General features: G+C 40.7%; 1 protein-coding gene across 1 annotated transcript in view; it reads right to left on the reverse strand.

Moving 5' to 3' along the window:
* Positions 1 to 15,978, reverse strand: part of LOC309555813 (alcohol dehydrogenase 1-like) — a 42,676-nt gene extending 26,698 nt beyond the window's left edge. Inside the window, exons 1-3 of the mRNA XM_082257979.1 lie at positions 15,853 to 15,978; positions 7,745 to 7,846; positions 2,804 to 2,945 (exon numbers count right to left, since the gene is read on the reverse strand). Of these exons, the coding sequence (XP_082114105.1) occupies positions 2,804 to 2,945; positions 7,745 to 7,846; positions 15,853 to 15,870 (262 nt within the window). The 5' untranslated portion in view covers positions 15,871 to 15,978. The remainder of the gene's footprint in view (positions 1 to 2,803; positions 2,946 to 7,744; positions 7,847 to 15,852) is intronic.
* Positions 15,979 to 26,352: the final 10,374 nt, after the last annotated feature.

Here is a 26,352-nt window from a genome sequence, read left to right on the forward strand (position 1 = left end):
CCAGACAATGGTGGGTTTGGAGCAGTGAGTGGTTAAGGACCACTACCACCTCTCTCAAAGCCGTACAGCTCACAGCACTTCCACAGTCAAGGCGTAGATGCAGGGCAGTTGTTACACGATCCTCTCAAAGTCCTGATAGTGTGGTGTCTCACATGTATTAGGGGATATGAAACAAAAGGGACAGGCCCATAGTGCATTATCCTCAGACAACCTTTATTAGGGTATACATAACAATATGCGCTCACCCATTTGATGCATAAATCAGGCACATAACATCTATAGCACTGTCCGCTGACATCCAATCCGTCAAATCTGGACGGACAGAAACCCTATTTTCCAGACTTGTTTTTTATTTGGGCGGGTGAAGAAAACCCATTGGAAACCTTTGCAAATTCACTTAACTCCAATCATAATAACATCAAGCTGGATTTTAATTGGAGTAGGTTAAACATACATTATTTGGATGTGGAAGTATCCCTTAGCAATCATAGGTTGGAGACCAAGGTTTATTTTAAACCTACTGATCGCAATGGATACCTTCCCATTCAAAGTGGCCACCACCAACAGTGGCTTAGAAATATTCCAAGAGGTCAACTCTTACGAGTAAGAAGGAATTGCACCGTAGATGCTGATTTTAATTCCCAGGCCCAGATTATCAAACGCAGGTTTGAAGAAAAAGGATACAATAGCCTAGTTTTAGATAGAACAATTGCAGAAATCGGTATTTTATCCCAAGAAGAATGTCTGGCAGAGCATTCTATGGAACTAAGGACCAGCCATGAATGGGGGTTCATTACACAATATAATGCCCAGTGTAAAGAGGTTGAAGAAGTTATCAAAAGACATTGGGGTGTCCTCTGTATAGACAAGGTCCTGGGAAAAGTACTACCCCCCCTCTCCCTCTTTTATATATAGAAGAGGACCCACTTTTGGGGATCAAGTGGTCCAGAAAATTTTGGACCCCCTTCTAGGCCAAAAATGTTCTGGGATGATAAAAAGGGGTTTTATGCCTGTCGCAAATGTAGATCTTGCAGGCAGGTTAACAACCATTTGAGGAATTTCAGGTCCTTTGTATCATCTGCGAATGGTTTGTCCTTTGATACAAAGGACTTTATATCCTGTAACACCACTCATGTAGTGTATGGGCTGGAATGTCCTTGCAGCCTAATTTATATTGGCCGTACAAAAAGTGCATTAGCGGTTCGAAAACCAGAACATATTGCTAATATCAGAAAGGGTTTTAAAGATCATAATGTATCCCTACATTTCCGACAACATCACAATAGGGATCCATCCCATCTAAAGTTCTGGGGTATTAAGAGGGTGGATCCAGTATGGAGAGGCTCCAATAGAGTTAGGGAGCTCTCTAAAAGAGAGACATACTGGATCTTCCTCACTGATGCTCTGCACCCTAAAGGGTTAAACACTGATTTGGATATCAATTGTTTTATTAGTAATTACTAGCATATTTATATATGATTCTTATGTTTTTAGTCTCTGCGTTTCAATTAGTAATTTTAAGCCTATTTGATGTCACCTACAGCTCAGTGGTTTTTACAATGATGTTCTTATCGAATAATAGCCTTTTCCTCCAATTGGTGCTAATTTCTCTTTTATTATTATTTTATCAATTTGGTAACATGTTAAAGATATTTTTAACAGCTTGTATGTTTTTTATTCTATTATTGTCTACATTATTATATATTGTTATGTACAATGTTTTTATGTTACATAAGATATTTATATGATTTGAATCATGTGGGGTTTATACTATTTATGTACAGCATTGTATGTTGCCAACATGATTGTATATTGCCATTTCTATATATGGAGCCGTCCGCCTTTGTCAATGATCCTCCAATGATTCGTAAAGCCAGCATCACCCATATTTTGTTCGCGCACAAAGTGGTTTATAGGCCGGGAGAGGAGGTGATGCGTATGACTGGCGGAAGTGTTGCTGAGGGATATCACTCTGGAGTGAGGGCGGAAGTGTTTGTGGTTCCGTGTCATCTGGCTTACAGATTGGGAGCACCTGACGCCCCGCCCAGAGTTGTATAAAGTATGGTAATCGTGCCGCGTGCCCACGCTCTGCATAGAAGTCCTTGATGACGAAACGCTTGATAGCGCGAGCACGCGGTCACCTTGGTAACGCCCGACGTCACGCTACAGTCTCCTGTCTGCTTTGGTAACCTGCGGCAGGGTATATGTGAGTAGCATTGGACAAGCGGGATATTTCATATTACACGCCTGATTTATATCTTTATATTGTGAGTAGCACTCTAAGGGATTGGGGTTCATGTTTACTGTGTGATTAATAAATTTACGTGTTACGCTATGAGTCCCCGCTCTTGTGCTTTACTTGCATGATCATACCGGCGTGAGTTTAACTCATATTGGGACACGGAGAGAATCGGAGTTGATATGCAGCTGATCCATGGCTTCTGGTGAAGTTTACCATATAAGTGGTTTATTCAGGCGTATATTAACTTATCTCTGGTGAGTGTCCATTCTTACGGGGTGGGCACAGAGTGACGGTGGAGGTGCACTGGTGGTTGGAGGAAGTACACAAATAAATGTTTGAGTATATTGCACTTCATTTGGACTTTACAAATATGATGATCTATGGACTGTGAAGTTACAACACCTGTATGCTTGGCACTGTGACTGTGTTCCTGCAACTATTTCCCTTTCAGCGCTGCCAGTGTCATTTTGCTCTATATTGATTATTTGAACAATCTTACACCTTTTTTATAAATATGTTTAACTGTTAACAAACTGTATGTTTCTAAAACATTTTAAATACCTGGCTTTAATCCAGTTACTCCTTTTCCAACACTTTCAATGATTCCAGCTCCTTCATGGCCCAAAATAATAGGAAAATCCAACCCTTGAAATTTACCGTTGATTGCATGGTCATCTGTCCGACAAATTCCTGTGCTTATCATCTAAACATATTAAAAAAAGAAAAAACAAGAAAAAAGTTGGTTTTAAAAAAAGCTTGGTTACAAAATGAGCATACAGTAGGTTTAGATATACAGTGGGTACGGAAAGTATTCAGACCCCCTTAAATTTTTCACTCTTTGTTATATTGCAGCCATTTGCTAAAATCATTTAAGTTCATTCTTCTTCCTCATGAATGTACACATAGCACCCCATACTGACAGAAAAACACAGAATTGTTGACATTGTTGCAGATTTATTAAAAAAGAAAAACTGAAATATAACATGGTCCTAAGTATTCAGACCCTTTGCTGTGACACTCATATATTTAACTCGGGTGCTTTCCATTTCTTCTGATCATCATTGAGATGGTTCTACACCTTCATTTGAGTCCAGCTGTGTTTGATTATACTGATTGGACTTGATTAGGAAAGCCACACACCTGTCTATATAAGACCTTCCAGATCACAATGCATGTCAGAGCAAATGAGAATCATGAGGTCAAAGGAACTGCATGAAGAGCTCAGAGACAGAATTGTGGCAAGGCACAGATCTGGCCAAGGTTACAAAAAGATTTCTGCTGCACTTAAGGTTCCTAAGAGCACAGTGGCCTCCATAATCCTCAAATGGAAGACGTTTGGGACGACCAGAACCCTTCCTAGAGCTTGCCGTCCGGCCAAACTGAGCTATCGGGGGAGAAGAGCCTTGGTGAGAGAGGTAAAGAAGAACCCAAAGATCACTGTGGCTGAGCTCCAGAGATGCAGTCAGGAGATGGGAGAAAGTTGTAGAAAGTCAACCATCACTGCAGCCCTCCACCAGTCGGGGCTTTATGGCAGAGTGGCCCGACGGAAGCCTCTCCTCAGTGTAAGACAAATGAAAGCCCGCATGGAGTTTGCTTAAAAACACCTGAAGGACTCCAAGATGGTGAGAAATAACATTCTCTGGCCTGATGAGACTAAAATAGAACTTTTTGGCCTTAATTCTAAGCGGTATGTGTGGAGAAAACCAGGTACTGCTCATCACCTGTCCAATACAGTCCCAACAGTGAAGCATGGTGGTGGCAGCATCATGCTGTGGGGGTGTTTTTCAGCTGCAGGGACAGGACGACTGGTTGCAATGGAGGGAAAGATGAATGCGGCCAAGTACAGGGATATCCTGGACAAAAACCTTCTCCAGAGTGCTCTGGACCTGAGACTGGGCCGAAGGTTTACCTTCCAACAAGACAATGACCCTAAGCACACAGCTAAAATAACGAAGGAGTGGCTTCACAACAACTCCGTGACTGTTCTTGAATGGCCCAGCCAGAGCCCTGACTTAAACCCAATTGAGCATCTCTGGAGAGACCTAAAAATGGCTGTCCACCAACGTTTACCATCCAACCTGACAGAACTGGAGAGGATCTGCAAGGAGGAATGGCAGAGGATCCCCAAATCCAGGTGTGAAAGACTTGTTGCATCTTTCCCAAAAAGACTCCTGGCTGTATTACATCAAAAGGGGGCTTCTACTAAATACTGAGCAAAGGGTCTGAATACTTAGGACCATGTGATATTTCAGTTTTTCTTTTTTAATAAATCTGCAACAATGTCAACAATTCTGTGTTTTTCTGTCAGTATGGGGTGCTATGTGTACATTCATGAGGAAGAAGAATGAACCTAAATGATTTTAGCAAATGGCTGCAATATAAAAAAGAGTGAAAAATTTAAGGGGGTCTGAATACTTTCCGTACCCACTGTAGATTTACATTGTATGGTATAAATTGCATTGAAATATTTTCCCAATACTGTTCAGAAACCATTCATGTATCTTCTTTTATGCTCGTACTGTATAACTTAAAGCGGAGTTCCAGCCATTCACTCACCTGTCCAACGGTCCAGCGATTCGGCCGCCCGAAGCCTCGATCCTCTCCCTCGGCGCCGGCATCACTGCTGTGGGCACCCGGCTGTGACAGTTTGCGGCTTCACAGCCGGGTACCCACTGCGCACGCGCGAGTCGCGCTGCGCACCGTGATTGGCCGGCAATCTTCTGGGACCTCTGACGTGTCCCAGAAGATTGCAGGGAGGGAGGGGGAGAGGAGAACTTCCGTTCAGGGCGCCGCGTCGCTCCGAGCGGAAGTGGGAGCGGGTACCTGTCAAAACTAGGTACCCGCTCCCCCCCCCCCCCCCCCCAAAAAATGACATGCCAAATGTGGCATGTCAGGGGGTCAGGACTCCCTAAAGCGGAAGTTCCACTTTTGGGTGGAACTCCGCTTTAAGGCAAATGTAAACCCTCACCTTGTAAAACAACAAGTTTAAAATAGAAATTGTGTGTATATATATATATATATATATATATATATATATAAAATAAGTGTAGTTCTTCAGTGTCAAGATATATCTTATAAATGATTAAGTAAAATTTGATTTATGCATTTGTCATTTCAGGTTTATAAGTGACTCTTGCTGCCCTCTATACAGTGAGTCGCTCCTATTAGACATTGTTAACTTCTGTCTAAATTGTAATCACACTGCATCCCATTTCATCTGTTGTATTCCCTCTGTATTATGTTTCAATAAAAATTATTGAATGAAAAATAATATAAAAGAGTTTTTATTCCTTTTTATATGTGATCACATGGCCTCTGTTCTCAACTGCATTAGAAGCTTGGAGAAGTTGGGGTGGAGATTGTAGGGGGTGTCAACAGGAGGCAGAGAAAAGAACAATGCACTGATCTTCACAGTGAAGAGTCAGAAAACTGACCATACTAGAAGGACTGTTGTGTCTCTATGCCTCGCATGGTCAGTTTGAAATAGGAAAGCAGGGGGACTGGCAAGATCACGAGGGATTTCATCCAAAGAGAACAGAATGCTTTTTAAGTACATGGTACAACATACACATATCTGGAATATGAATCATAACATACACTTTAGCATTGTTTAGACACTTTTTTAAACTGTTCATAAAAATAAAAAAATATATATATTTTTTCCCCAAGGTACTAATTTGGGGCATAAGTACTTAAGAGAAATAAAATAAAAGCATCATAAGAACCAATAATAGTAAAGCCCAAAAGTGCCTTAATGAGCAAGTTCAATTCCACACAGTCAGTGAAGAAAATGGAAAGATCCACTTCAGGTGGTTATTCCCTTCACCCACAGGAAAACACTACGCTCACCTCACTCCAATGACCTCTGTGTTACCAGCAGGTCATAAGCGCTTATCCTAAAAAGATGGATCCAAAGGAAGTGCAGCAATGGTGATCTCTCGAACCCCAGCTCAATCCCAGCCTCTTGCATAGAAACTTCCTGTATAACCGGACGGATGGTATCTCCTGTCCTACTCAGCGGGATGTAGCGAGAGGTATCGTATCAGGGACTTCTGAATATCAGCTCAACAATGTACATAAGTGAATAAAAAGTATCTAAGTGCTCACTGTTACTTAAAATCATGTAAAATTTTTTTAGTGTAAACTCACACAGAGGTCCTCTTGAATATCAGCAAAATCTATAAAATAAAGCGCCGATCAAACGTCATCAGGACAGGATATCAGTGGGTGACATTGTCTACTGTGGCTCTTCCTCCTGGGAGGCTGGGATTGAGCTGGGGTTCGAGAGATCACCATCGCTGTTCTTCCTCTGTATCCCTCTTTTTGGGACAAGCACTTAAGACCTGCTAGTAACACAGAGGTCATTGGAGTGAGGTGAGCGTAGTGTATTCCTGTGGGTGAAGGTAATAACCACCTGAAGTGGATCTTTCCATTTTCTTCACTGACTGTGTGAAATTGAACTTGCTCAATAAGGCACTTTTGGGCTTTACTATTATTGGTCCTTATGGCACTTTTATTTTATTTCTCTTTTTTATGTTTTAATCTATTGTGCTAGACTGTGTTTATTCATTTTTCAAGACTGGGCTAAGCGATGTACCCTTTTAGTGTTCAGCTTGCAATTGAATCGTATTAGTGTGTAATTGTTTGCGCGATTGTATCTTTAAGTACTTACTTGCTAGTAAGATGATATCATGGTAAACCTTTCAACAAAAAAATAGGTTGTAATGTGGTGCACAAAAGTGGTGTGCCTCCATCCCTATTTTAACAGTACACTACACATTATTTGTTTTCCCATGAGACTTAATTCGAAGCAAATCAGTGAGTGAACAATTCTATCATAGTACAATATACATAACTCACACATCACATCAATGTAGAGTTATTCTAAAAAAAAGCACTTGTTAAGCAAAATGTGTCAGCAGAGAAACTTAGGTGGACTGACTGCACATTGACTAAATAAATGATACAATGGTAATTAGTGCAGTGTGTGGTTCTTTTTCTTTACCCATTGTATGATATCCGGTTTTCTTTTTAGAGCTGCACTTTTTTCAAACCTCTGCTGACTTTTTGAGCTTTCCAAATCATTCCTCTATGTAAAATTGACCAAAAGGTAGTCTTGGAAGAGTTCTGGCTGGGTACCAGAAGAAGCAAAGGCCAAATACCAAAAGACACACAGAAAACAGGAATAGGGAAGGGTGCCAAACTGGATGATGTCCTCCATTATTTGTCTATGGGAGGAGGTTTTTAGTGCAGAAGGAGGAAAGATTAGGAAGGCAGTAGGAGAGCGGAGCACTTGGTCATGTCCAAACCCAAGCTCCCACTGTTTAATCAGAGTGCTTTAGCAGCTATGGTTAGATTCTGGGACAAAAAGGAGCAGTACATTGCACAACAAGAAATTCAGTGACGGAAACAAGAAGTCCATCTACAAATCTCCATACAGGATACCAATATTAAAGAAAGACTGCTAAATAGGTAGCCCATGTAGAAAAAAAAAAGCTTTACCTTAATCCGGACTTCCCCTTCTTTTGGTGGTTGTACTTCAATCTCCTCAATTTCCAGTGGCTGGTTTAGGGCCCAAGCCACAGCAGCTTTACATTTAATAACCTAAAAGCAAAACATACACACTGCTATAAGAGAGCTTATTTGGTACAGTAGTAGAAAGAGTCATTCTAAAGTAAAACTTGATCTAAGTCTTCAATTTAGACCTTGTGTCTCTGAAAGCACAGGCATTTGAACACTTATTGGCAACACCAGAAATGTTTAATATGAGGACAACTGTTGTAAAATTAGATTTTCTTTAGCTTCCACAACACATTTTCTATTTACCTAATTTTATTATTTATGTTGAATGTTATCCAATCAAACAAAAATGTATTAAATTGCAGCTTACTGGCCCTTATGGATTTAATAGCTGTATTTTTTCGTTTATTTTATTTTTATATTTTCCTGGTGATCATGTAATTTATACAATGCATGTCCTAGAACAGGGATCTTCAAACTACTCCCCTACAGCTGTTGCAGAACTACAAGTCCCATGAGGCATTGTATAACTCTGACATTCACAGACATGGCTAGGCGTGATGGGAATTGTAGTTCCTGAACAACAGGAGGGCCATAGTTTGAAGACCCCTGTCCTAGAATATCACTAACTCTGTGAACTCTAGGTTGCTCGCTTCTGATTTGAAATACAGAACACCATCTCCTTCCTCATCTCTATAACAAAAAGACAGGTGTTCTGTATTCCACAGTGGTGAAATGGGCAGAACCGCAGATAGATTAGGGCAGAATGGGGCTCTAGGAAAGGTAACAGCTTGGCCCCTTATCTTTACAAGTGACATTGATAAGGATTGCAATGGGCACAAAGAACTTTTTTTCACATACATGTGACAGGACATATAAGATCAATAGTTTTTTTAACTGTAATACGAGTTATGTCATTTATCTGATCACATGTGGGGCTTGCTCTATTCAGTATGTGGGTAGAACCACACGCAAACTCAGGGAACGGTTTCGTCAGCATTTAAGAGATATCAGGGGTAATGTAGCCAGACACTTTAATCTTACACATGCAGGTGATCTATCACTAGTCAAGGTACAGGCTATTGAACAGGTAAAGACCTCACACAGAGGAGGTGATATTTTCAAAATGTTATGTAGAAGAGAGGTCTTCTGGATACTTAGATCGCAAACAAGAATACTGAAAGGTTTAAACTTTGAATATGATGTAACACATTTTTATGAATAGGTATATGGAGGGTTTTTTTGCCTTTTGCGGGTGATAGATGATTTCCATTTTATTGTGGTCTCTTTTTCTTCCCAGTTTTTTCTCTCTTTATTGTGGTCCATTTTAGTTGAAGACTTTATGATGTTTTCAATGTAATATGTATGTTTCACTTAGGTGTGGCTTGTATTAATTGCCCCTCTTTTTCTCCCCTTGTTCTTCCCTTTATTGTCTCAGATTGCACAGATGGGCTTGTGACAGATTGAGATATCTGCATCCCTTTAATGGGGTTATGTTGATATATAAGGTCTACCCTCTGCGCACTCTGCAACAACTGGGTCATGTCCTCTGTATTCAAGTTTTACTTAATTTATTTATTTTGTGTGTTGGTAATTCAATGAACATGGACATTGGTGCGCTGAAATCTTTATAAGTATGGTTGCATTGTGTCTTTCCTGCAATCCGGGTGGATACTTCAAGGAGTTAATTGGTTTTCCAATTAATTAATGATTCGTTTTAGCTATGGTGACCACTATATGGATCGCAGTGAAAGCACAAGTTTTTAAGCAATGAATAAGCGAACCTGATTCGTGAAACGCATCTGCTGTTTGAGGAATCTGTTCATTGTGCTGTCATGTTTTTGGAGAAATAAAGACTTTTTATCCGCTGACACTGGAGTGCTGTGAAACCATTTCCTATATAATCGCTACTTCCATGGTCCATGGACTAGACGTGCACCCAGCACAGATTGGATACTTATCTCTCACCTGGAGCGGCCTCAACCCCTTTGTGATAGTGCACAGAGAACTGCCCTATTTGCATTGTCTGTACTGACATGGCTCCATTAGACACCAGTCAGCTGTATTTTTCTGGTTGGTGCAGGCTAAGAGTGGCTGCAAAAGGCCTTTTAGGGCAGGCCAAATGTTTTCTGCAGTGAGTTCTATCCCCCTGGAGGTCCTGGGGGAAGTGTACAGAGTTAGAGGAGTAGATGCAACAGTCCTGTCTCTGGAACAACATGCTTGGAGTCAAGAGCTGGATGCATAGAGCCTATGGCAAGTCAGAGCCCTCTGAGTGAGTATTAATGAATCTGAGAAGGAGTGAGACTTTGCAAAACGAAAAATGGCTTAAGAGTGACGTGTAATGTGCTGCTTTCACATGATGACTGCTGCGGTATGTCCACCATATGTGTGATTGTCAAAGTGATGTCAAGTGACCCAGGATAGTATGCCCATGTGATGTGATTTTTCACTGTTCTTTTCAAGAACACCCGTAATGTGCAGAAACTATATCATTTGTGTGGATATTCATTTCTTTTGAATATAAAGGCTAATGGCTGGGGATTTCATGGAAAGGCCTCTGGCAAAAGATGGCAGAAATCAACGACTGCCAGCAGATGGGATGTCGTCCTATCATAGAAGGCGCAGGCGGCAGGGACTTGTACTTCTTGACTCCAATCATCAGTCAATCACAAGCCCCCTTACAAGGGTTTGTAAAACGACTGTTGTGTGTAAAGAAGTAGAAGCATAAATAAAACATACTTCATGACTCCCTATAACTTGTCTCTGTGGTTCAGGCAGCTGTTTTTTTAAATTTAACTTGTCCACATACAGTAGATATGACTCTATAATTTGATATTGTGTATATTAAAGCAAATATACCTACGCAGTTTAAATTTTAACTCTGACTCTTTGTTCTAAGCAATATTTGAGAAGCCAGTCACCCCTTAAGTGATAATAAAGTTTTTTTTTTTATAACACCTTCACCTTCAGGAGATTTACCCCCCCCCCATCTTCCTGACTAGCCCATCTTTTGCAACACAGCACTGCGTTACTTTAACGGACAATTGCGTAGTCGTGCGACACTGTATCAAAATAAAATGTATGTCCTTTTTCCCCACAAATAGAGTTTTCTTTTGGTGGTATTTGATCACTGCTGCAATGCTGCAATGCTGCAATTTTTATTTTTTGCACTATAAACAAAAAAAAGCCCACAATTTTGGGGAGGGGGGGGGGGGAACAGAATATTTTACTTTCTGCTATAAAACCTATCCAATACAAAAATGTAAAAAAACGAATTTCTTCATAAAGTTAGGTCAATATGTATTCTGATACATATTTTTGGTAAAAAAAATCCCAGTAAGCGTATATTGTTTGGTTTGCGCAAAAGGTATAGTTTCTACAAACTATGGGATGTTTTTATTTATTTATTTATTTTACTAGTAATGGCAGCAATCAGTGGCACTGCGATATTGTGGTAGACAATTGTATATTAACTGACACTTTTTGGGAACCAATGACATTAATACAGTTAGTGCTAAAAATATGCACTGTCACTGTACTAATGACACTGGCTGGGAAGGGGTTAAACATCAGGGGGGCAATTAATGGATTAAAAGTGTGCTTAGCTGGTGTTTTTTAACTCTGTGGAAGGTGCTTGTACTAGGTGAAGACATGCATCCATGTCCCTACTTTGCAGTAACACAGGATCCATGTCTTCCCTACTGACAGAATGGCAATCTGCCTTGTTTACATAGTGATCGGCAGGTGTCGGCGGACATCAGGTCCATCGTGCCCGCCCGTCGGCTCCCGCTGTAAATAATTACAGCGAGGGCGAACTGCCGGTGGTGCGTGCTTGCACCCACTACCCAGAGGTACAGGATCAAGTATATATATATATATATATATATATATATATGTAATCCTGCACACAGTGGCCACCTTGTAGCATTAAAACTGCTATAAGACTGCCGGCAAGTGGTTAAATAACAAACAAGTTATACTTACCTGCTCTGTGCAATGGTTTTGCACAGAGCAGCCCAGGTCCTCTTCTTTTTAGTTCCCTCTCAGTGGCTCCTGCATAGAATGCATGCAGGTAAAAAACCTTCAGCCTTTAGAACCACTTTAAACAAAGACGCTTTGGATAGAGAGTAGTTATAAGGTGTGCACTGCCTGTTTTTATACAACTAGGAAAAAAAAAACATAGTCCCTCTTACTATTCTTGACAAGCGTTATATGCTGCAGTACATACAGTAAATATTAAAAATGCACCTTCAGTGGACAGGGGACACCTTTAGCAGACCAAAAAGAAGTCAATGGTAAGCAGAAGCTGTGGTCACAGCCATACCTCCCAACAGTCCCACACTTTGTAGAATTTTTTTTTTTTTTTAAAAATCCCAGTTTCCTGCAAATCCAGACTGCATTCTGCTGCCAACCTGGTGCTGGAACACTCCTTCCTTCCCCATGCTTTCTCCACTGTAATCCCACCAAGCACCAGTGCTCCTCTCTTACTCTGTAGAGCAGGAACCTCCAAACTACGGCCCTCCAGATGTTGTGGAACTATATGTCCCATGAGACATTGTAAAACTCTTACATGCCCAGACACGACTAGACATATCAGGAATTGTAGTTCCTGAACAACTGGAGGGCCATAGTTTGGGGGACCCCTGCTGTAGAGCATCAGTGCCCTGCCTCCCTCATCACTGAGCACTTAGTGCCTCCCTCTTCCCCCATATTACCAGTGCCTCCTCCTCGCCCTCCACAGAGCACCACTGCCACTCTGTAACAAATTTGCATAACTTAAAGTGTGGTATAAAAAAAATTGAAAAGAGAGATTACAGGAATAGTGTTCCAGAACAAATAGGCACTGCAGTATGTTTCTCGCTAATATCTGGCAAAATTGCCTGTTTAATATGCAATAGATTTACCAAAAGAATATCTGTCAAATTGCGATCCATGGATGAAGGTGTGGCTGCCTTTGGGGCCCCTTTATTGATCGGAGTTTGATAGGTCTGCTAGTATAGCAGTAAATGTTCACAATATTGATTTTTTTTGGGATAAAGCCCTGTCTATAGTAAACAACAAAAGATTCTATCTAATACAAAGAAAACAAATAATAGAATAATTGTAGCAGACTGTTCTCAATATCAGATAAGGATTTGAAAAAATGACAGTTAGAAACCAGCATACATTACATTCAGTATACCAGTTACGTCCACATTCTTACGAAAACCAATAAAATTACAGACTAGTTAAAAAAAAAATCTGTTACACTCTCAACTGATCTAATAAAAAAAAAAAAAAAATTATAAAATAACAGAGGTGTGGGTATTTAAAATAAAAAGGCTGCAGTAGCTCATAGTGACCAATTTTATTTTACTTTGCAGTAGTCACAGCAGTTAGTAGAACTCCAGCTAAAACATTTTTCTTACCTTTTGGTGGGAACATCTGTCAAGTTTTTATTACTGTCTATCCCCCCAAGTGTGGAGATTTTCCCTTTGACACAAGAGGAAATAAGAAAAAATCTTTCCACAAATAAAGAAAATCCCACCTTTGACAGTTGTCACCAGAACAGGTGTCTTTATCGGAAATCTTCCCTTTTGCTCCTGATCCAGTGATAACTGTGTAATTATACATTTCCCCAAATTATTTATCCCAGTGACACCTTTCATCAATAGATATGAGAATGATGTTTTTTTTTTTTTTTTTTCAAAAGGGAACATAGACAGAAATGAAAACTTAAAGTGAAAATGCACCATGGTAAAATGACAAACCAGTTAAATACAGTAGTTTCTGTCAATGGTAAGTATGCTTTGTGGAATTACAGAGGTTGTCCTGTAGACGTTGTGCCAGAGAATTAGGTTTAGGTGACTGGTGGGTTTGCTGTACAAAATTGGCAACACAAAGACTTCCCAGATCAGGATACAAGCAGCTTTAGGAGTGGCTAGTAATGAAAGTGTAATTGGTTACTGAAGGAACAACTTCAAAGTACAGTAAGCAGTAAGACAATATCAGCTATGTTTACCACTCAGTAGTTGGCATCTTGGAGTCTGTGAGTTCAACCACCTGATATAGGTGTCCTTTTATGAACGGGTGAATTTTTTTCTCTGTTGGCTTCTCTACAGTTCTCCGGGGAAAATGATCACATCTGGCACCCATTTTATGAATCGGAGAACTTCAGTTCACCCAGGGTGATCAGAGGAGAACGGTTTTCTCGGAGATCTGTGTAGAAGTCAATGGAGCGTCTGTAATCTCGTGAGACAAAGCGAGATTACAGTAGTATGAAAATCCCTCGCGCGCTTTAACAAGCAGAGATAAATTATCACTGCTGAGTACAGGATCCCCAAATAATAGTCCCCTTACATAAATATATATATATATACACTGAATACACACACACATACATTGTATATATATATATATACACATTAAATATATATCTACATGTATGTGTGTATATATATACATGTATATATATACATAAATATGGCAGGGGGACATGATTACTGTGTTGGGGGGTCTGAACGAGGAAGAAGGAAGTCTATAATCTTCCTTTTTCCCCCTCAGTTCTCCCCGATTCTGTCTTCACTCCCTGCTTCACAAGCTCCAGGCTGGTGAACCCAGGAGTGTGAATTCTGGCACAGATCACCAGTGAAGTGCTGGGATCGCAGCTTCATAGCCTGGCCATTTCTGTGTCTGTCAATGACAGATTCCCGTGTGAAGAGATGATCAGCGGAGAACATGTTCTCCTGCGATCATTTCTGTTTCATAAACTGAGAATGATCGGAAATGAGCTGTGATCAGCAGGATCACTGCTCATCTCCGTTTCATAAAAGGACACCATAATGTGACAGAAATGTGTATTTACTTTTGGATCTATTAGTTGAATTAGTTTGACAGTATTCAAATACTTGCTGTTCCCCTATTTTTTTTTTTTTGTTATATTATACAAAAAAAATGTGCTTATCGTTCCATTTCAAGATATTAATTTAGAAAGGTTTCTGGGGTTAAAAATAAGTGCCTCTAGTTCAAATAAAGGTGATATTGATTGCAAACCCACAAGATGGCTTTGGTGGCTTAAACAGATAATTAGCACATCAAAAAAAAACATTTCCAAAACAGAAAAACAACATTATTCCAGTAAAAATTAATAATTTTGTGGAAATGGTTTTATTTATTATTAGCACAGTGGGAATCATACAACTCAGTCATGTAAAAGCAAAAAAAAAAGAGAGTACCAGCAAAGAATTTGTAGAGCTTAAAGCCTCGTACACACGCAACGAATTTCCGCCGACCGGTCGTCCGTCTTTTGTCCAGAGTTGTGTCTGTTGGTTGGAATGTGCTCTAGACTGCACACGAATTTTCCCGCACGACAGAATTCTACTTCAGAAGTGATGTCATGTGTTAGATTGCTTTCTATGTGTTCATTCATCACTGAGCATGCCCAGTCTTTTTTTTCCCCATCGAAATCTGTACTAATGAGACGAAAATCGGACGTGTTTTGATGGTCGGCAAAAATTTTATAACCTGCACACCAGGATTTTTTCAGCCGAAAAGTCGGAGTCGGTTGTAGGAAGCATCATACTAACAAGCCGAAAATCGGCAGATCGGTCGTCGGACGAAAATTCCCGGCCGAATTTCCACTCGTGTGTACGGGCCTTAACCTATAGCGTACTTTTTGAAATGAGTACAGAAAAGGTATGGTATGGACTGCATGTGTGGTAGGTAATATTAGAAAGATTAGGGGACCAGGGGAAAGCTTTCATAGGTGAGGGAGACAAAGAAGAGGGAAAGAAGCCAGGATAAAGGGTACAGTGGTAGGGAGGGATAGAGTGTATAAAATTGGTTGGGATGGGAAGGAGGGGTAGGAGAGCCAAAAAGGGGAGAAAGTAAGAAAAAAACATTCTTTATTAAGAACTGAAGATGTTGAATATGTACTTAATTAGCAATATTACTTAATACAAATTTAAGACCTGATTTATATTTCAGGATTTTCTTTTTTTTTTTTTGCCAAGGAACATTTACTGCAATTTTCTCATGTCATAACTAACTCTAAGAGTATAAAGCAAAAGTTATGAGAGGTATGTAATAAAGCTGAAAAGCAAAATTGTTACCTTTGCTGTAGTACTCATTGTTAAAATACTGTCTTCTTGTTAGCAAAAGAAATGTTCAACTAAATTTGTGCATTATAACAGTTTCTTTCTCAGGACACTCCCACTCAAAGCTACATCCAAAAAAAAATGTTACCCTTGCCTCTCATTGAACTCATATCATTGATATAATCCTGTATTGCATAGTTTTCCACCTTTGCAAGAAGACTTTGGATTTGATCTGTCAGATCAACCTATGCACTTTGATTAGCATTACCTGACTGGACATTTTCTGAGCAAATATTTGCTTTGTGGGTATGAACTTTGCTTTATCAGAGTATTATTATTTAACCAAATCAGTCAAAACTAATGCAATAAATGTAATAAAACCAAACAAGATATTGTAGGGTTCTAACATATACATCAAAATAAACACAGCCCCAATTACATCATAGCAACTGGCATCATAGGAGTGATTTACAAATGTCAAGAAAGTCGAGTTTTTTTTTTTATTATAATTTTTATTAATTTTAGTCAATTCTACAAAACAATCAAGAAGAAACAAATTTCCTTCAATTACACATATTTTAATATCTATTTTTCCTCCCCTAAATCCCACCTACCCCCTTCCCTCCAGTTCCCCTTACATTTACCCCATTCCACAATTTTAAGCCTGCCCATCTTTCTATATACCTCTGACATATCCTAATCCTACTAGTTTCCCTGGTTTTCCAATATCCGCATGTATTCTCTAATTTTTTTCAAGTCTCTCCACTTTATCCACTTTTTTGAGAAGCTGTTGAATGGTTCTTCATCTCTACTACACATATGTTCCATTTCATAAATATATTCGACCCTCCCACACCATTCCTTAACAGTAGGGGCTTCTATTTCAAGCTTTTTGGGATTATCACCTTTGCAAGATTAAGCAAATTTGGGATTTTTGAATTTCTATAATGCTTTAGGGGTCTGCTTGTTTTATGAAATAGGCAGAGGTTAAACCACTTAAGAACCAGGCCTACTTCTGACACTTGTTGTTTACAAGTTAAAATCAGTATTTTTTGCTAGAAAATTACTTAAAACCCCCAAACATTATATATTTTTTTTTAACAGAGACTCTAGAGAATAAAATAGAGATCGTTGCAATACTTTATTTCACACGGTATTTGCGCAGCAGTCTTCCAAATGCAACATTTTTGGGGAAAAATACACTTTTTTGAATGCCCAATGTTTTCTGCAATTTAAAATATAATGTTATGCTGAGTAAATATTTACCCAACATGTCCTGCTTCAAAACCGCTCGTGGAATGGCGACAAATATTGGTACTTAAAATCTCCAAAGGCGATGATTTAAACATTTCTACAGGTTACCAATTTAGAGTTACAGAGGAGTTCTAGGACTAGAATTAATGCATTCTCTCTAGCGATCGCAGCAATACCTCACATGTGTGGTTTACATATCTGGGCAGGACTTGCGTATGCGTTCATTTCTGCGCGCGAGCTCGGAGGGACAGGGCACTTTAAATTTTTTTTTCTTATTTATTTTGTGTTTTATTTTTTTTTTTTTACAATGTCCCTTTAAAAAAAAAATGTTTTGATCACTTTTATTCCTATTACAATTCCTTGCAAAAGAAATTAGCAGGAGGTCAAAAAGACCTCAGATCTCACATCTACCCTTAAAAGCAAAAAAAAAAAAAAAAGCAATTTTTTTTCAGCAAGAAAAATGGCGTGCGCTTTAAGGCCGTTGGGCAGAAGCAACTTATGATGTCACTCTGGTCCTCCAAGGCCATAGAGTCGAGTGGGGGCCATCTTGCCCTCACTCGACTTTCTGCCTGGGACTGCAAAGGACCAGATCATTTTCCCCGCTAACGACGGCTCTGGCAAGTGGGAAAAATGGGCAGGAAGGGGGGCACCTTTCCTGCCACCCATAAAAGTGATCCCGCTGCGAAACTCGCCACTGGGACCCCTTTTATGTGAAAGAGGACTGCTGGCCGTGTAAGAAAATACCGGGGCTATGGCAGCTATCTGCTGTCATAACACCGGTATTTAACGTCAAAGTACCATTTTCAGTTTCCCTGTGCCCCCTTCCCCTGTGTGAAGAAGAAGAGAGGGGAGAGTAGATTAGTGCTGTGCACGGCTGCATCTATTCTCCCCTTTCTTACTCTTCACACAGCATTCAAGCAGCAGCAGGAGCCATTGGCCTTTGCTGCTGTCAATCAAATGCAGTGAAGAGGAAGTGTGGGGTGGGCCTAAGTCCGGCTGTGTAAGTCTATGGAGCGCGGCTCCAAAGATACACAGGTCGGGGGTGAGCACACACTGCATGTCCCCCTTAGCAAACTGCTTGCTATGGGGACATAAAAAGAAGAGGAGGAACCAAGATCGCCACCAGGGACCCGAGAAGTGGAGGATCAGGCCGCTCTGAGCAATACCACTGCACAGAGCAGGTAAGTAAAACATGTTTGATATTTTATTTTAAAAAAAATGTAGACTTCAGAAACACTTTAGGTTTGTTTCCAAAATCCAATCACATGCACAAAAATGTAACTTCTCTTGCATCGCTGGAAATTTAAAGCAAACAACTTTTTTTTAAAATTACCCCATAACATAATTGTGTCAATCATACATCGCCCGCCGCCATAATATATTACCCAGGAATGCCTGGAAGCTATATCCTAAAACTGTTGTTGAAAATGTTTTGACATATAAAGATTTTCTAAGGTTACTGTGCAAATTGTACACGATTCAGTGTTTTTTATTTTTCATCTAGAGCTCATTAACATAAACCTATTGATTGACTGGGCTTATAACAAAGGTAAAATGCTAGTGCTCAGAAGCTCCACAACTTTGGCTGAATGCAATTAATGTCTATAACAATGCCCATAAAACAGGCTGAAGTAGATGAGAGGTGGTCGGACATCAGGGGGATAGCTCTCCTCCAAGAGTGAGGACGGCTCTAGATCGGGTTAAAAGTAAACACAGGAGAACGCCTCTAAGTGTATCAGTTTAATGTTATAAAAAGTCAATCAGCCAAATATACACTCACATAAATGAAGGGATAAAAGCTCTTATTAAAGGTGACGATCCAGCAGATGAAGGAAAAGGCATCCAAGCATCCATATGTCTTCCTGCCCTGGAGTCCCACCGGCGAGTGTAGTGTAAACCCAGAAGCAAGTCAGATGGAGAGCAGCTGGGCCGCAACGACGGCTGGCGTGTGACGTCACCGGAGAGGGAAAAACACAACGTGTTTCTGAGCATGCGCAGAGCTAGTACGGAGCATTTACGCTCCTTTCTTAAGTGTGACATGCATTCTTCTCAACTCCCTCCCCATTGCCCCCTTGTGTTTGGTCTCCTAATGATCATTCTGTTTACTTGATTTTTGCTTAGGATACATTGCTTTATGGCTTGGTATTCCTTGTTATAAAGTTACTGATTCAGTACATATTTTTTTTTTTTTGTTAACCACTTGCCGACCGCCGCAAGTAGATTTACTGCGGCGGTCAGCCCCTCACAGGCAAAGTGACGTAAATATACGTCACTAGCCTGTGAGGCTCTGGGAAGCGAGCGAGCGCGCGCCGCAGGCGGCGCGCTCCCATGCGGTCACGGTCCCCCCCGCGCGTGTGACCGGCGGACCCAATGTCCGCCGCTCACTCTGCGATCGTCGGGGGAGAGGGAGAAAGGCAGGCAGCTTGTGTAAACAAGCCGCCTGTCATTCTCCCCGGTGTATGAATGATGATCATACGGTTCTACTATGTAGGACCGTTGATCAGTGTAACTACAGCTCAACAGACAGCCAATCACAGTTAGAATCACGCCCCTAGGGACACACACAGCCCCTCCCTCTCAAATAAAGTTAACCCCTTCACTGCCAGTGTATTTTTAAAGTAACAGTGCACATATATAGCACTGATTACTGTAGAAATGTCACTGGTAACCCCAAAAGTGTCAAAAATGTCAGTCAAGAGTCCGATCTGTCCGCCGCAATGTCGCAGTATCGCAAAAAAAATCGCAGCTCGCCGCCATTACGCGTTAAAAAAAAACAACAAAAATGACAAAAATCTTTCCCTTTGTTAGTAAACGCAATAACTTTTGCGCAAACCAATCAAAATACGCTTTTTGCGATTTTTTTTTTTTTTACTAAACATATGTAGCATAAAACAAATTGGCCGAAAATGTTAAAAAATTTTGATTTTTACTTTTTTTTGGGGGGGAATTTCATATATAAAAATGTGAAAAATATTGTTATTTTTGCAAAATTGACGCTCTTTTTTTGTTTATAGCGCGTGATCAAAAAATCGCACAGGTGATCAAATACCATCAAAAGAAAGCTCTGTTTGTGGGAAAAAAAGGACGTCAAATTAGTTTAGGTACAGCGTTGCACGACCGCGCAATTGTCCGTTAAAGTCACGCAGTGCCGAATCGCAAAATTCCCCCTGGTCAGGAAGGGGGTAAAATCTTCCAGGGCTTAAGTGGTTAACCACTTGCCTACCGGGCACTTTCACCCCCTTCCTGCCCAAGCCAATTTTCAGCTTTCAGTGCTCTCACACTTTGAATGACAATTGCGCAGTCATGCTACACTATACAGATATGAAATTTTTATCATTTTTTCACAGAAATAGAGCTTTCTTTTGGTGGTATTTAATCATCTCTGGGTTTTTTATTTCTTACAAAAAAAGAAAAAAGACAGAAAATTTTGAAAAAAAAAAGTATTTCTTATTTTCTGCGAGTAAAAATTTTTGAAAATAAATACATTTTTCTCCTTCACTGATGTGCGCTGATGAGGCGGCACTGATAGGCTGCACTGATGGGCTCTGATGAGGTGGCACTTATGGGCACTGATGAGGAGGCACTTATGGGCACTGATGAGGTGGCACTGATGAGGAGGTACTAATATGCCGCACTGATGAGCACTGATAGGTGGCACTGATAGGCGGCACTGATGAGCACTGATAGGCGGCACTGATGGGCACTGAGAGGTGGCACTGCTGGGCACTGAGAGGCGGCACTGATGGGTGGCACTGATGGGCACTGAGAGGTGGCACTGTTGGACACTGATGGGTGGCACTGATGGACACTGATGGGTGGAACTGATGAGCACTGATGGGCGGCACTGATGAGCACTGATGGGCAGCACCATCAGTGCCCACACTCAGTGCCCATAGTGCTGCTAGTCAGTGCCCATCAGTGCTTAGATGAGCAGGCACTGATGGGCACTGACTGGCAGCACTATGGGCACTGATTGTGGGCACTGATGGCAGGCACTCTGGGCACTGATGGTGGGCACTTGTGTTATTTTATTTACCTCTTTTGTAATCAGGGCACTGGTGATCAGTGCCCTGATTACATTTTTCTTTGTCCCCTAAGCGCTGATCGGCTCTGCTCCTTCCTCACACGCAGTCTCTGTGTGAGGAAGGAGAGCTGGAGATGAGAGATGATCTCATATGTTTACATATGAGATCATCTCTCATTGCATGGTCCGATCACGTGGTAAATGGCCGCTGTGACTGGCCATTTACCACGATCTGTGATTGGCTGTGTCCAAGGGAGCAGGGAGCCTGTCACTGGGAGGCCCTTTAAAGACGGCCTCCCGGAAAATAGAGCCCGCGCTGTCGCCGTATTTCAGCTATAGCGCGGGCCGGAAGTTGTTATGTGTTTATTGAAAGAGAAAGTGCAATACAGAGCACAAACAATAAGCAAGGATTAATACATATTGAGGAACAACCAATCTTGCAGAGATATCGCTGTTGCAACAGCATTCTGTTGGGATTCGAACCTGTGACCAGCCACATCCCAGGCAGTAGCCCTGCTTACTAGGCTACCGTCCGCTCTGAACATTTCTCCCTGAACATTCTTCCCTGAAGCCTATTATTTCAACCTTAGTCTTGCCAAGCCTTGCTCATCACCCTTGATTCCCCACACCTGGTACTTCCCTATATAAGTCCAGCCCCTTGCACTCCAGTTTGCTGATTATTGAGCTCCTGAGCCTTGATCAAGCGACTCCTCACCTGCTGCTCTTATCTTCTACCACAAATCCAATGCTGACCAGGAATTGACTACCGACTACTCTTCTGCTTTGTCCCTACCTACTGAACTGCTACCTCTGTTGCCGATCCGGATTGTCTGACCTCGCTTACTGCTGCCCGCCCCGACCTTTGGCTCGTCTGACTTCTCTCTGGTTATCCCTTGTCTGCTCCTCTGCCTTCGGACCGAACCTACACTCTGCCTGGCTGGGTGATCCTGAGGACCGCGTCCTGGTGTTAGCTTGCAGCGCAGTCTATCCCCACCATCTGGGGCTCTAGTGAAAACCAGCTAGCACTTAGTTTCCGCACCTCAGGTGAACCTGTGTCCTCATCAGAGTACTACGCAGTGTCCATCCGGTATCCAGCACCTACTAACTGCCTGCGGTCTTTGCCACTGGGCTCCACTCCTACCTCCGGCCAGCAGTCCTCTGACTCAGGTGAGCCTGTAGGATTGTTACACATTCGGCATTAAAAAGATATTGGCAAAGTGAAATAAGTCATCAGACCATGTAAACAATACCAATACAGAGCAACAAGACATTCCTCATGTAGAAATCGTAAGAGAGTAGAGAGAAGAGCAGAAACAGAAAGGGCAAGAGAATAATATGTGAAAGGAGGAAGCAAAGCGGGTCAAAGAGAGGAAGGGGCGGGGGGAGTAAAGAAAAACTGATTCAGTACATATATCAGACTACCTTTGAAAGCTGTTTTAATTTTGCATGCTTCCCTTTCTCTGCCTCCTCACCCAAACCCCCTTCTCTTGTCCCTGTCCCTCCCCCCTTTCCCCCCATTAGACATCTGTAACACCAACTGTGCCCCAGATGACCTAGGTGACCCCCACTTTATGGTAGTGCTCATGTGCAACAACACAATTTGATTAGGCATAACCCAGCTACTCTTGTTTTTAGACAATTGCGTTTTCTCTGTTGCACCTCTCTTTTTCACTTTCCTTTTCTTCACTCTCTTTTCTCTCCCCCTCATCGAACATCTAGACACCCATGCTTCTGGTATCCTGTGTGAAATGTGTCTTTGATCATTTGACTCACCACCTTCTACTTTAACCTCCATGATGGCTTCCTCAAAATTCACAATTGTTTTGCATAATTATCTTGCATAATGTGCTTTAACTTCCCCCGTAAACATAATTGTGTTTTTACCTTTTAAACTTTATGACAAGCCACCAGTAGGCTTATGAGAAACAGGGTACAGGATTTTCTGTATCTTCTAACCGAAATTTCTGCACAGAAACTATCCCCAAGTGTTCCGGGCTAGCTTTAGAGCAAAAAAAAAAAAAAAAGAGAGAGAGAGGCGCATTGATAGTATTCCACAAAAAACACCCTTTATTTGTTTCCTTAAAATAGCCAGCCGCTATTCCATTTGACATGGAAATTACTATTGTAAATTTTTACACTCTCAATACTTACCAAATTCCACTTTTTAGTCTGTAGACTTTTGGTCTTCAATAGCCTCTTGCTCTTTAAAAATAAAAACAATTTAATCTGCATTCAAATCTGTTGAGAGGTGGTACATGGTCCCATCATCCTTAGCTTATCTGCATCCATCTCTTTCCGACATGTCTTTTCATAGATGTTCATCCCCATGAGACATTTTGCATACATGGTGGACCTGCTCCATGCTCGCATGGTTCTGGACGAAGGTTCTTAAAGTGTTACTAAAGGTAAAACTTATTTTTTCGTTTTTGGTAGTAAGTAAAGGATATAACCCCTTTCAGGTTTTTTTTGCCATGATCTGTTCCATTGGCAAGATTTCCCTTCCCCTTCCATCTCATAGCCAAAACAGGAAGTGATTGGAAATCCCTCCAAAGTGAGGGAATCTCATTGTGTCACCAGGGTCACGATAACTAGGGTCTCTAATGAAAGATTTCACTCCACACTCCGATGTCAACCCAATATTTGTATTTTCATTTACTTTCACTTTTAGTAAACAGAACAAATAAAAAGGATGACTCTATATAATAGGGACTAAGACAGCAATAAAAACAGAAAAATGTTTTAATCCCTCTCCATTCTATCCAAAACTAAAAAATATTGTTTTGCCTTTAGTGACACTTTAAGCTCCTGCAATCTCTGTTTACCTGCTCTATCCCTAGGAATGCCTGATATGTTCTATTACATCTTAAAACCCAAGACCTCCCCAAGTCCTAATTTTAATTGACAACCTACATTTTACTAGTGGCAATGTAGGCTATAGCGAAAACTTAGAAGATGCAGTTTGCTTACTTTGCAGAAGTTCACCGAGTTGATGTTTTCTTCATCAATAAAAAGCTAACTACTATCACTTAAAATATGGACCTCATGGATATATTATGCCCATCCCTCCATGTCAGTAATAAGTTACAATTCTTTATAGATGTGAAGCTTCACGGCCCTTACATGGGTGTTCTTAGTGTCCACGTCACCCTCCTTTTCCTTCTACTATCTCTTTCCACTGCTACTTTCTTCTCATGTTCCATTATGTCTCTCTACTGTGAAGATCCTTTTGTTTTCTTTCTCGCCCTTTCTCAACATAGTCTTTCGTATTTACCTAGTGACATATCCTGGTCAGTATTTTGCTACCTGCCAAGACCATGGACAACTTTTATGATTAAGGCTCACTAGGCTAAACATTTCCGGACTTTTTGTTACACTTACAGTGGGGATCGAAAGTTTGGGCACCCCAGGTAAAAATTTGTATTAATGTGCATAAAGAAGCCAAGGAAAGATGGAAAAATCTCCAAAAGGCATCAAATTACAGATTAGACATTCTTATAATATGTCAACAAAAGTTAGATTTTATTTCCATCATTTACACTTTCAAAATAACAGAAAACCAAAAAATGGCGTCTGCAAAAGTTTGGACACCCTGCAGAGTTAACATCATGTACTTCCCCCTTTGGCAAGTATCACAGCTTGTAAATGCTTTTTGTAGCCAGCCAAGAGTCTTTCAATTCTTGTTCGAGGTATCTTTGCCCATTCTTCCTTACAAAAGTCTTCCAGTTCTTTGATATTTCTAGGCTGTCTGTCACGCACTGCTCATTTAAGGTCTATCCATAGATTTTCAATTATGTTGAGGTCAGGAGATTGTGAAGGCCATGGGAAAACCTTCAGTTTACGCCTCTTGATGTAATCCCCTGTGGATTTCGAGGTGTGTTTAGGATCATTATCCATTTGTAGAAGCCATCCTCTCTTTAACTTCAGTTTTTTAATAGATGGCATCAAGTTACCATCCAAAATTTGCTGAAATTTTATTGAATCCATTTTCCTTCTACTCGTGAGATGTTCCCTGTGCCACTGGCTGCAATACAACCCCAAAGCATGATTGATCCACCCCCATGCTTAACAGTTGGACAGAGGTTCTTTTCATTAAATTCTGTGCCCCTTCTTCTCCAAACATACCTTTGCTCATTCTGGCCAAAAAAGTAAAATGTTAACCTCATCGGTCCACAGAACTTGTTTCCAAAATGCTTCAGGCTTGTCTATATGTTCATTTGCAAAGTTCAAACGCTGATTTATGTGGTGAGGACGTAGAAGAGGTTTTCTTCTTCTTTCTTTCTTCTGATGACTCTTCCATGAAGACCATATTTGTACAAGTATCCCTTTTTAGTGGAATAGTGTACCACAACTCCAGTGTCTGCCAGATCTTTCTGGAGGGATTGTGCAGTCAAACGTGGATTTTGAATTGTTTTTCTCACAATCCTGCGAGCTGTTCTGTCTGATATTTTTCTTGGTTTAACTTCCACTGTTCCTGATGACTGCCATTTCTTAATTACATTCCGAACAGAGGATATTGACATCTGAAAATGCTTTGCTATCTTCTTATAGCCTTCTCCAGCTTTGTGAGCGTCAACTATTTCCAGTTTCAGTTTTCTAGACAACTGCTTAGAAGATCCCATGGTGCTGATTGTTGGGGCAAGGTCAGATGAGTCTGGGCATTTAAAATGAGATTGACATCATCTGGTCTTCCCAGACGATGATTGAGAACAATCCATGACACTGGCAGGTCTCAGCCTTGCAAAGGGGGCAGTGCATGCTATAAATTCTGCAGGGTGCCCAAACTTTTGCAGACGCCATTTTTTGTTTTCTGTAATTTTGAAAGTGTCAATGATGGAAATAAAATCTAACTTTTGTTGAGATATTATAAGAATGTCTAATCTGTAATTTGATGCCTTTTGGAGATTTTTTCCATCTTTCCTTGGCTTCTTTATGCACATTAATACAAATTTTTACCTGGGGTGCCCAAACTTTCGATCCCCACTGTACGTCATTGGTGGCTATAACCCTAGTGATCCATAATGTAATGTTAACATTTCTCAGTTTCTTTATCTCATACCCTATATTCTGAAATAAAAACGTATTAAAAGAGAAAAATACAGCCAACAACAAAGAATTATATCACAAAATAGCAGTGTGCATTTTACTCAAAACACATAATTCTTGATCCAAACAAAAGGCCTTCTGATTCTATGAATATTTCTAGGAGAGGTTATGGTTACTGGTCTAGGTCTGGTTGT

The sequence above is a fragment of the Pelophylax lessonae genome (genome assembly GCF_965119305.1).
Source record: "Pelophylax lessonae genome assembly, chromosome: 1".
In the NCBI taxonomy this organism is placed as follows: domain Eukaryota; kingdom Metazoa; phylum Chordata; class Amphibia; order Anura; family Ranidae; genus Pelophylax; species Pelophylax lessonae.